The 10,783-nt window shown below is 27.5% G+C and overlaps 3 protein-coding genes across 7 annotated transcripts; 2 read left to right on the top strand and 1 right to left on the bottom strand.

The window, feature by feature from the left end:
- Positions 1 to 279: 279 nt before the first annotated feature.
- On the top strand, positions 280 to 1,214 carry UQCR-11 (Ubiquinol-cytochrome c reductase 11 kDa subunit). Its single transcript, XM_069109605.1, has 2 exons — positions 280 to 535; positions 929 to 1,214. The coding sequence occupies exons 1-2, from the start codon at positions 446 to 448 to the stop codon at positions 1,100 to 1,102; spliced, it is 264 nt and encodes an 87-aa protein (XP_068965706.1). The 5' UTR covers positions 280 to 445; the 3' UTR covers positions 1,103 to 1,214.
- Positions 1,105 to 10,568, bottom strand: LOC138178099 (rabankyrin-5). Of its 3 annotated transcripts, none has more exons than XM_069109577.1 (14): positions 10,275 to 10,568; positions 10,004 to 10,195; positions 9,756 to 9,945; positions 9,579 to 9,688; positions 9,240 to 9,499; positions 9,017 to 9,166; positions 5,804 to 6,207; positions 4,509 to 5,222; positions 3,979 to 4,251; positions 3,265 to 3,706; positions 2,934 to 3,131; positions 2,544 to 2,784; positions 1,650 to 1,905; positions 1,105 to 1,566 (listed from the first exon to the last, which is right to left on the bottom strand). In XM_069109577.1, the coding sequence occupies exons 2-14, from the start codon at positions 10,005 to 10,007 to the stop codon at positions 1,437 to 1,439; spliced, it is 3,372 nt and encodes a 1,123-aa protein (XP_068965678.1). In that variant the 5' UTR covers positions 10,008 to 10,195; positions 10,275 to 10,568; the 3' UTR covers positions 1,105 to 1,436. The 3 variants fall into 3 exon arrangements, with proteins under 3 accessions (XP_068965678.1, XP_068965679.1, XP_068965680.1); XM_069109578.1 differs by having other exon boundaries at positions 9,756 to 9,942; XM_069109579.1 differs by lacking the exons at positions 9,579 to 9,688; positions 9,756 to 9,945; positions 10,004 to 10,195; positions 10,275 to 10,568 and having other exon boundaries at positions 9,017 to 9,162; positions 9,240 to 9,378.
- LOC138178112 (uncharacterized) lies at positions 6,481 to 8,668 on the top strand. Of its 3 annotated transcripts, XM_069109602.1 has the most exons (4): positions 6,482 to 6,861; positions 7,601 to 7,785; positions 7,919 to 8,098; positions 8,180 to 8,665. In XM_069109602.1, exons 2-4 carry the CDS (start codon positions 7,731 to 7,733, stop codon positions 8,452 to 8,454), a joined length of 510 nt encoding a protein of 169 aa, XP_068965703.1. In that variant the 5' UTR covers positions 6,482 to 6,861; positions 7,601 to 7,730; the 3' UTR covers positions 8,455 to 8,665. The 3 variants fall into 3 exon arrangements, with proteins under 3 accessions (XP_068965705.1, XP_068965704.1, XP_068965703.1); XM_069109604.1 differs by lacking the exon at positions 7,601 to 7,785 and having other exon boundaries at positions 6,481 to 6,861; positions 7,946 to 8,098; positions 8,180 to 8,668; XM_069109603.1 differs by lacking the exon at positions 7,601 to 7,785 and having other exon boundaries at positions 6,481 to 6,861; positions 8,180 to 8,668.
- Positions 10,569 to 10,783: the final 215 nt, after the last annotated feature.

The raw sequence follows: 10,783 nt of genomic DNA, 5'->3' as shown, positions 1-10,783 counted from the left end.
AAAAATTTTACTCTACGTTTTTTAATTTTTTACACATAGGATCGATTCGTCAGCGATCACGTTATAATTAGTGAGACACTTTGTATAACAGTTTATAAACGGAATATAAATAAGAAGTTATATAGTTAATAATTAAATTTTAATAAATTAATGCATTCATTTTCATTTCAATGGAAATGATTTTATTCGTCCAAGATATAGTTTAAATGTTTTTGAAATTTTATTCAGGTATTGTTGCAATTGGTTAAATTCATGAAGATTTATAGAAATCGCACTTAAGCTTCTTACACTGCCGTCAATTATAGTCCATCTGTAAGACATGCAAGTCTGGCCAACATTTTCTACAGATCTGTTAAATTTTACAGAACAAGTCGGAAAATTCGGTTCCTATTTAAAATTAGCTCACAGTAATCGAGTAGGTTGAAATAAATATTACCTTAAAAAAATGTCTTTCTTACAAAGTTTTCTCCAACGTTATATGCCGACTGTAAAAGCAGAAGAAGAAGAATTGATTGATCCTCAAAAAATACTTCGTGTAAGTAAAAATTGTTATATAATATTTGTTCCCAATAATTAAGAATTTCATGTCTCAAGTTTTAACGTTTGTAATTATTATTCGTTATTGTAATTGCTGTTTCATTCTATTCTTTTAAATGTGATCTCTCTATCGTATATAAGTCAAAATTTACTTCTATAAAACTATTGAAAGAATTTTTGTTGATATGTAATCAATTGTGACAAAAATTAAGTAACAAAAAATTTGGTGTATATTCATTTATAGTCATCTTTCTTTTACAATTAAAATCTGTTTGTCAAAGTAGTTAATACAATGAACACATATAATATATCAATTAAATTATTTTCGTAAATATTAGTTATAATTAAAACATAAATTCAATGTTAGAATACATGATTATTTTCTTCTTAGGAAAAATGCTCGAGACAACCTAAATGTTCCAATTTACAAGCAAAACTGGACACTTGCAATCAGCGTGTTAATTCAAGGAGTAATACAGAGGAAACCTGTATGGAAGAATTAATTGATTATGTAGAGTGTGTAGATCATTGCGTAGCAAAAACACTTTTTAGTAAGCTTAAGTAAGATTATGTTATTTAAAAATGTGTGATCTTTATTATAAAATATGTTACAAATTAATTCAATGCATTGTAGATGAATAAGTAATGCTAGGAATAAATGATAATATATCAATAAATATTAACTTTCATCGACTCTCCTTTCATCTGTATTTAAAATTTAATAGCTATAAATTTAACAAACTTTCAACAAGAATAATCATATAATACAGCAAAATATATATAGTGTGATTCACACAAAATGATATAAATTTTTGGTATACTTTTTTATAAAAAATGCATATGGAATGATATTTATTTTATTTACATATGAATATGTACTTTTTTATTTATTTCTTTGTTCATTCAGCACCTAGTTGCAATACATCAAAACATACTGCACAAACACGCACAGGTTTATTTAATCCAAATTTTACGATTGGAACGTCTTGATCGGAGCATTTATTACATAAAATTCGACCACAATGGCGGCTAAAAATAATAAAAATAATTCATTTTAGGTAAATCTTAAATACACTGATTTATAAATTTATGTAAGTTCAAAGATTCTGTACCAGTGATGTTTTCGCATTGTAAGGGAAAATTTTGTACCACATTCCAGACAAAGATCTTTATCTGCCCATGGTGCTTCTTGTGTCAAGGAATCTAGTAATCTGTATAGTAATTGTTTTGTTGCTACTTGATAATTGAAAATTGTAATGCCTTCTTTATTCATAGAACCTAGGCATGCACCAGCCTTTACCAGAGTACGACAAAGTTGACCATTTCCTTTCATATAAGCTATCAGTAATGGAGTATTGCCATCCAAATCTTGGATAAAATACATATCGTTTTATTTAGCTTATAATAAAATAATATTGCAGTTCTATTTAAAAATAATCTTATAATTTAATATATATAATACTTTCTGTATCATATGGATAAAATCAATTATTACTATATTGTTCAAATATAAACAATCACATATATATATATACATATATGTACAAAAATATATCAGAAATTCAGCAGAAATACTACTTTTTTCTAATTAACCGTGTGAGTCCCAGGGGTTTTTGAAAAAACAGGGTCGAAAAATCCCGAACAGCGCGATAGTGCTTATCTTAATCGATTGCGAAGAGAAATAAGCGGCACAATAGCACTTGTCATATTTGTTATTTTATGAAATATATCTATATTATTATATATTCGTACTATTAGTTTATAAATATTTCAAGTTTTGTTCAATAAAAATTAACATGGATAACAATGAAATGAAAATAGATAAGATAACAATGAAATATAAAATACCGTCAGTCGTCCATAGCGTTCTAATGTACTGGGACTTTTCGACACAAAATCTAAACAGTGCGATCGCGCTACTTGGGACTCAAACGGTTAAATATTATAATGTAAATACTTCTAATATGAACATATTAATATTTTAGAGTAGTTTGATGTATCTTTACCTGCATTATTTACTGGATATTGTGACATACATTCCAAGAAAAGTTCACATATAGTTGCAGCGTTATCTTTTCCACACCTAGCTAATTCGTGTAAGGGATTTCTTCCTTTAAGATTTACAGCCTCTGCATCTAATGTACATTCAGTCAAAAGTGCTCTTACCACCGATACATGACCTTCTCTTACAGCTACATGTAATGCATTGTCACCATCTGCATTTACTGCATCGAAGTTTATATTGTTCTATAATAAGAAAGTAAATATATTCAATTATTTTCTGTTATACTCAACTTATAACTAAAGATACATATATTTCATTTAATAAGATTTCTGAAGTAGTTTATTTTATAATACCATTTAGATCAAACATATAGATAAGTTATGGTATTCACCTGCAATAAAGCAGATACAATTGCTGCATGACCAGCTTTTGCAGCAGCATGCAATGCAGTATTTCTGTTTGCATCTGTATCATTAACACGTGCACCAGCCAATATTAAACTTCTTACTAACATTTCATTTCCAGAAACCGCAGCAAGATGTAGAGGTGGAGTTTGTGTAACATCATGGACTCTGGAATTTACGTCTACCTATAAAATAAGAATCATGAATCATTTTATTTGCATATGTATTTTGTTTGATCAGTTTTTTAAATGCGTCAAAATTTTTATGAAATAAATATAAGTTCAAATGCATTTTAATTACTACAAAAACAATATTTACCTGTATAGATAATAGAAATAATATGCTTTCCATGTCATTCTTTTGAATAGCAGTATGTAAAAAATTTCTGCCTTTATTGTCATATTGTTCAGCAGCTTTAGGTAGTCGTTCCAATATCGCTTGAGCAGCTTTGTTGTTTCGAAATGTTAAAGCTGTTGCAAATGGTGTTAAACCTTTCTTATCTCGTTTATTTAAATCTATATTAGGATGACAAAGTAGAAGAGAAATAATTTGTGAATGTTGATTTTGTATGGCAACGTGCACTGGAGTTTTGCCCTCAACATCTCGAGCATTCACATCAGCACCATGTTCAATAAGTGTCTGTACAACTTGTTCTAAACCCCACTGACAACATAAATGTAATGGAGTACATTCATCCCTTGCTTCATCACCTCCAATACCATCTGGGCCAGGTTTTCTAGGTGTGTTTAAATCACAGCCACTGTAACATACATAATTTTAGAATTTAATTATTGTGATTTTTAATAATAATAAATAATAAGAAAAGATATCTTTACAATCTTTAATAATAATTATATAGAAATCTGAGTACGTTGAATTAAATTAGAATTACGAAATATTTTATTATATTTTCGATATTCTTATATAACTAAATATTTTCAAAATTCTAATTGGACCAAACCAAATATTAAATATCCTGATTTCAAATTCTTATATATTTTTAATAATTACATATCTTAATATGTAATATACCTTCTTATAAGGAACTGTGCAATATCTTCTTTGTTGTGGTCAATTGCTCTGTGTAACAATGTTTGTTGGCAATCATCTGGACCAGGACCCCAACAGTCAGTGTCTGCTCCATATTTAACTAGAATAGATGCTACATCTTCTTGATCTGAATCCAGTGCATCCCATAATGGACATCCTATAGAAGTATCTACTCCTCTTTTACAAAGTGCTTCTACAACTTCACCCAGTCTACAGTGTATGGAAAGTTGCAGCGGAGTTTCTCCATCTGCAGTTCTGAATGAAATAAAGTTTTTACTGAATATCACATAATTAATAAAACCATTTGGCAACAGATTATTTAGTGATTTTAGGTTTTGTTTTATTTATACTAGCAAAGCAACACAGATAGTTATAAAATTACTTTGATAAAACTTATCTCAACCTGAAATTTCTTGCAATATCTAATGTCAAAGAGATAAATACCATTAAGTTAAAAATGAAATAAATAAAATACAATTGTTTCTAAAATGTTTAATATCAATGCTATTTACCTAGTATTCATATCGGCACCATTTTCTAATAAAAAAATCGCTGTCGCCGAATCCTCTTTTAATATCGCTTGATGCAACAATGTTAAACCATCATTATTGCATTGATTGATATTTGCTCCAGCTTTTATTAAAGCCAAAATTATATCTTTGCCCTTCTTAAACGGAGCCTTAATAGCCAAACTTAAAGGGGTTTCATTCACGTTATTTTTTAAATTCAATTGGGAATTCGAATTAGGTGCATGTAACAATTCCATTACAATATCAAAATACAAATTGGAAACAGCAATATGTATCGGTGCATCGCCAGTAGATAATGCAACTTCGTCGACTGGGAAACCAGTTTTCAACAAAGCTCGCGTTAAATTCTTCGAACCAACTTTACAAGCTTCGTGTAAAACCAAATATCCATCATTATTCTTTTGCATTAAGTTATCCTTACAATAATCGATTAAAAATAATGCAGCTTCTTCTTTATATTCTCTTATCAAAACGTGTAATAGAGTGTCCCCTGTATTCTTATATACAGGATTCGGAGTTGCACCTTTGATTAAAAGTTTCTTAGCAAAAAATCCACTAAATGGATCTGTTTTCATTGCGATACACAATGGAGTATCATTTTCATTAGTGCTTTTATCCAAGTCTATACTCTGACATTCTAATAAGACATCAAAAAGTGGTTCATTTCTCTCCTGAATACAATTATGTAAGGCAGTCCTGCAAGAATAGGAATCAACAATAATATAGGGATAGATTTGGATTGGTGGAACATCTAATAAGATACTGTAAGAAAATAGGAAGGGGAGTTAGTATACAGGATGTAGTGAGTGAAAGGAAGGACAAGAGAATAGAAAATTGGCTTAGGAATTTAAAATGGAAAAGGAATGTGGTAGGGGTGAGTTATAAGAAGTTGATAATATCAAACAAGTTAATATTTAAGATGGAAAAAGAATGTAAAGAGAGAATAAATTAAAGAATACTTAAGTTAAGTTAATATTGTGAGTTAGGATAAGTGTAAATCAAATCTAAATTTCTTGGCTAATATCTATATATGTGAAATATCCAAAGTATAGTACTTATTATATTTAGTAAGTAAAGTAAGTCTTTGTGTGGATTCCACTTCAATTTTCATAAATGTCTGCAATCTAATTATGAGATAATCTGTAAAACTAATACAGTTTTTTAAAAATTCTATCAAAGTTCTATGTATAAATTGCTACTTTTGAACCAATTTTAATTTTAATTTTTACAGTGACTTTCAATGAGATAATCAAGTAAAAATAATTAAATAATTATACCATCCTCTGTGATTTTGTAGATTAGGGTCAATACCAGCATGAAGTAACCTGGATGCGACTGTTAACATATTTTCTGAATTATGTTTTGTTATTAAATGTAACGCAGTACATCCTTCAAGTTCTTCGGGATTTTTTATATCTTTCACATTTCGGGTAAGTTTCATGGGCTCGCATAATTCTTTCATATTTCCATTATTTTCTAGCTGTTCTATTACGAATTCAGCCGAATAAGAATCTCCTTTAAAAATAGCAGCTTGGAGTAAAGAAAGACCTCTTGAATCTTTTGCGCTTAAATCAGCCCCGTGTTCAACTAAAGTGCGCGCCAGTGATGGTTGACGAGTTTTTAAAGCAACTTCCAAAGGCATTTCTCCTTTATGATCCAAAGCATTAATGGCTTTCGTTAACTAAGATAATAAAACATTTAATTATAGAATGATATTTATAAAATATATATAATTTTTTCATTCAATATTGTATAAAATATTTCTTATACATATATATTGTTCTAAAGTAATAATTTATAGAGAAAGACATTTTTAGTTGAAAGTTTAATTTATTTAATTCATGATTGTATCTGATAAGATTAAAATAATAAAGTTTTATTTACTGAAATTGTAATTTAAAAGGTTCGTGATATGTAATTGATTGAGAACCACTGTTTTGATTTTATGCAAAAGATATACGATGCGGTACGCCCAACGAAACGGATGTTTGTTCATGCACGCATTAGTGCTAGTTACATACATACATAGTTAGTATTAAAGATTACATAAACAATGTGAACGATTAAAACGGGAAGGAATATGAAGATGCACTGATTCAGCAGAAACAGTCGTTTGTAAAGGATAGAAAAGCCATGATGTGGCGTGTGATAGGCTCATCTAACAGTCAGCTTCCGATTAAAGGAGCATATTTCTTCGTAGCAGAACGAAAAACAGTTAATCAAAATCCTACGATTGCTCTATGGCATTTAGTGAATATTAATAAAGGGTGCTGTTTAAGAATGAGTGACAGTGTTTAGTAGAATATAGTTGAAATGATCTCTGATGGAATCGAACGTAAATATTGAATTTCTTATGATATTTTGAATTTTGAAACATTTAAGTACGAATTAAGTGCAGATTTTTTCCTACATTTTTCAATTAATATTTATTTAGTTAAATTCACATAAATCAGTCTTTTTCATAAAAGAAATTAATAAATACCTCTTATTTTGTACTGATCCAATTAATTCATAAATTAAATTTAAAAAATGTATTTTTCATTGTGTAAAAATAATATTACAATATATTGAAGATTAGTGCAACATATGGTTTCATTATATTGATTACAAATTGCGATATAAAAGTTATTTGTAACCTTTTATAAAAATCTAAATCACTTTAAAAGTTTTTTGTTTGAAGCAAAGAGAGTATACAAAACATTATTGTTTTCCTTTAAATAAGTTATTGAGGTTATGCTTATGCAAATATTATTTTTTAACAGAAAAACGAAAATATATAGAACTAAATTTAATTAAATCTATTTTTATAAACTAAACACTTATTCTGTACATCAAAAGTGACTCACAAACTAATTTTAATGAATGATTTTTTTATGGAAATTCAGATACAAAAATAATTATTTTATATTATATCTAACAAAAATATACAGCTATATGCATCCAAATAAATATAATAATTATTACGGTATTAAAAAATACAGTTAATTTGGAATCTTTATATTAAATCATTTTTATTTTTGAATGTCATTTCTAATAGTAACTAAACTTATTGTTGATAAATAAAATTTTTTCAGGTTTGCATAATGATGATGATAAATTGAACTATGAAATAAATAAATAAATAAATATAAATAAAAATTGTGCTAAAATTGGTGTAAATAGTATTATTGTATTCTAACCATATTTTGTTTAATTATAAATGAGATGACTTTCCAAATACAGTCAAAAAAGATCTTATTAATTGCTATAGTTTTTCTATGTACGTTTACATTTAACTTATATATTTTATCTTTATATAAAATAATTTATATTCACATTGAAAGCATTTATTCTTTACTGTTTAATAAATATTTTTAATCATATTGTATGTCTGGAATATTCAATATTTTTAGTTACATTAATAATGCAAATAACTGCAGGAGGTATTGCATGCTTCAAATGTTATGCATCACAATCAGGACATGAAAAAACTGATTTATTATGTTCTCATTTTGATGGAAGTCCTAGGTTTCAAGTGTATTGTCCTTCATCCACACTTTGTGGAAAAAGAACGATTTATTCTAAATTCAAAAGTAAGTAAAGTACTGCTATATGTAAATTGAAAAAATATGTTTGGCATATATATATGTCCATTAATTTATCATCTTCACCAGCACCTATGATCACAACTGTAGAAAGGGACTGTGCACCTCAAAAACGTACAGTAATAACCTATAGCGATAATAAGTGGCAAAACAGAGAGGAAATTGTAACATCAGCTTACAAAGAAGGTTGCTTTATTGGTGAAGATAGGGGAGCACCAGCAGGTCCATCAGAATATTGCTTTTGTGGTCATCATTTATGCAATTCATCAGAACCAACCAAAACCATCAATATGTTCTATATTTTTATACTAATAACAGTACTACTGTTTGCAACACTATTATGATATCCTTTCTCTAAGTACTTATTATGGTAAGAAATTTTTTTAATATATATATATATATAATACATATATATATTTCACTACTATTTAAAAATGGTATAAAAAATGTTATAAAAATCGATATTTGCTTTACTTTTTGATATTAATCCTTATAAATTATGAGATTGTAAATCAATAAACACATCTAAATAAAAAAACGAAATAATTTTTTTGTATCATCTATAATTATTGAACTATATCTAGTAATTTATTGTAATAATTTTCTATAATAATTATATATTCCAATTATAATTATATATGATAATTATATATACCAAATAATAATTCCAAAAATTAATTCCAATAAAGTTTGTTACTATTAATATTTGTGAAACAATAACATAGGCTATGAATGTTTTTAATTTACTACATAAATATTACTTTACTATTTATAAAAATTAAAGGAATAATATGGAAACACCAAAACATGATTGTTATTATAAAATCTTGTAAGTATATTAAACTTACAAGTAAGACCTATTATATATAAATAGACATTTGTAATAATTTAAAATATGCAACTTACCCCTGAATTATTTTCCACTAAATATAAAAAAACCACATCTTCCCTCATTAGTCGAACAGCGGCATGCAATGGGTATTTACTTTTAGTCTGTAATAATTTGTATAATAGAGATCCAGGCATTTCTTTAAAGTCTTCTCCTGTTAAATCTTCCTAACAATATGAAATTTTGATCAGTTAAGAAATTGAAATTACGCAATTCAATATATGTTTCTATCTCTCTTACCCAATGTGCAGAAATCAAAGAACTGCAATGTTCTTTTAATTTCTGTGCACCTAATTCCTCAGCAGCTGCGTACAACTGAACACAATCTTTGAATCCTACAATTCCAATTAAATATTTTTCACATTGTTCAACTAATTCTGTCAGCTGAAAATTAGATGCTGCTTTCATTAATTCTAAAGTTAAATTCTCTTGAGGCACCTTCCCTGTGTACATCCATTTCAACAATATTAATCCAATCTTAGGCTCCAAATAAGTCCAATCTAGAGAAGGTGTTTCTTATTATATCTATATACATGTAACTTTTCTTCATACATTTCTGTTTATATTTTAATGCTTTACCTAAAATGGTCACTTCTGATAGTGTTGCTTCACTGAAAAAATCTGTTCTAGCAGACAATATAAATTTATGTGCTGGTATTTCCTGATTTTTTAATTTGATGATCACATCGCTAAAAGATATATGTTTATTAGTGACAAAGTTTATATAATAAATTATGATTTGGAAAAGTTATAAACCTATAACGTTGTTGACTATATAGAGATCCAATGGTTGTCAAAAGTCTACCAATAAATCCTGTATCTTGTTTATTTGCAGTAACAATTGCATATTCACGTTGAAGTTCCGTATTTGTATTGTATAAATTAACATACTGCTCTCGTAATAAAGATAAATGCTGTTGCCATTTTTGAGCTTCTGTAGAATCTTCTGAAATGTATGAAGTGTAAAATAGTCTATAAAACGTAAATAAACATTTTGAACTTACCCATAATTATTATGAGCAATTATTTTTACTCTTCTTGAACGTAGTATGAAAGTTATTGCATGTCCGGCTTTTTACGTTAGTTCATATTTGTTCAATATAATCTGTTCTACGTGATAACGATAAAAAATAGATAATAATGATCAAAAGTTTCTACGGGAGATCTCGGAAAATAGTGTCGATGTTTCGTTTACGCTAAAAACATATATTAATAAGATTCTAACACGTATTCTACGCCCACGTACAGTATTCATTACATTTGTAATTCACATACATATTTTTCTTTCTGAAGAAAATGTAGCCACACTTTTGAAAGACAGAAAAAATTCCTATACAATTTAAACTACAAAAAAGTAGATATCGCTCTTTCATTAGTTTCGATCATAACAATGGTAGTATTACATACGGACAAATTTCTTATATTATGTTAATTATAGCCACCTTTTAGATTCTATTCGGTGCATGGATCTGTTAAATCATAGTTCATAACACAATAATGAATGATATTATACAAATTCATGGAACTATTATATCAACGTTTCGATAAAGCTCATTCCCCAGATTTAATCTAGTTATATTAATTATATGTAAAATAAAAATATAAAAAGATATATTTTTGTAGGTTTACATTTTAAATATATTTTGAATAAAAACATGATATGATGTCAAATATTTAAACGTTATTTAAAAAATAGATATCATAAATATTAATGACTTTTAGCAAAAATAACTAACAACAGATAAAGATAAAATAATTAACGGGTTTAACTTTTAGGAAAGATA

Source organism: Bombus flavifrons, chromosome 3, assembly GCF_040668555.2.
Source record: "Bombus flavifrons isolate JBK064 chromosome 3, iyBomFlav1_principal, whole genome shotgun sequence".
Lineage (NCBI taxonomy): Eukaryota > Metazoa > Arthropoda > Insecta > Hymenoptera > Apidae > Bombus > Bombus flavifrons.
This window is presented reverse-complemented; position numbering and strand designations above follow the sequence as displayed.

Excerpts from the sequence above, each read along its gene's own strand:
- LOC138178112 (XM_069109602.1), top strand. The coding sequence starts at position 7,731 with ATGACTTTCCAAATACAGTCAAAAAAGATCTTATTAATTGCTATAGTT. Across the intron at positions 7,786-7,918 it reads AATTGCTATAGTTTTTCTAT|TTACATTAATAATGCAAATA; the intron begins GTACGTTTACAT and ends CAATATTTTTAG. Across the intron at positions 8,099-8,179 it reads GATTTATTCTAAATTCAAAA|CACCTATGATCACAACTGTA; the intron begins GTAAGTAAAGTA and ends CATCTTCACCAG.
- UQCR-11 (XM_069109605.1), top strand. The coding sequence starts at position 446 with ATGTCTTTCTTACAAAGTTTTCTCCAACGTTATATGCCGACTGTAAAA. Across the intron at positions 536-928 it reads ATCCTCAAAAAATACTTCGT|GAAAAATGCTCGAGACAACC; the intron begins GTAAGTAAAAAT and ends TTTTCTTCTTAG.
- LOC138178099 (XM_069109577.1), bottom strand. Across the intron at positions 9,689-9,755 it reads TATAGTCAACAACGTTATAG|CGATGTGATCATCAAATTAA; the intron begins GTTTATAACTTT and ends TATATCTTTTAG. Across the intron at positions 1,906-2,543 it reads ATATCCAGTAAATAATGCAG|ATTTGGATGGCAATACTCCA; the intron begins GTAAAGATACAT and ends ATTTTATCCAAG.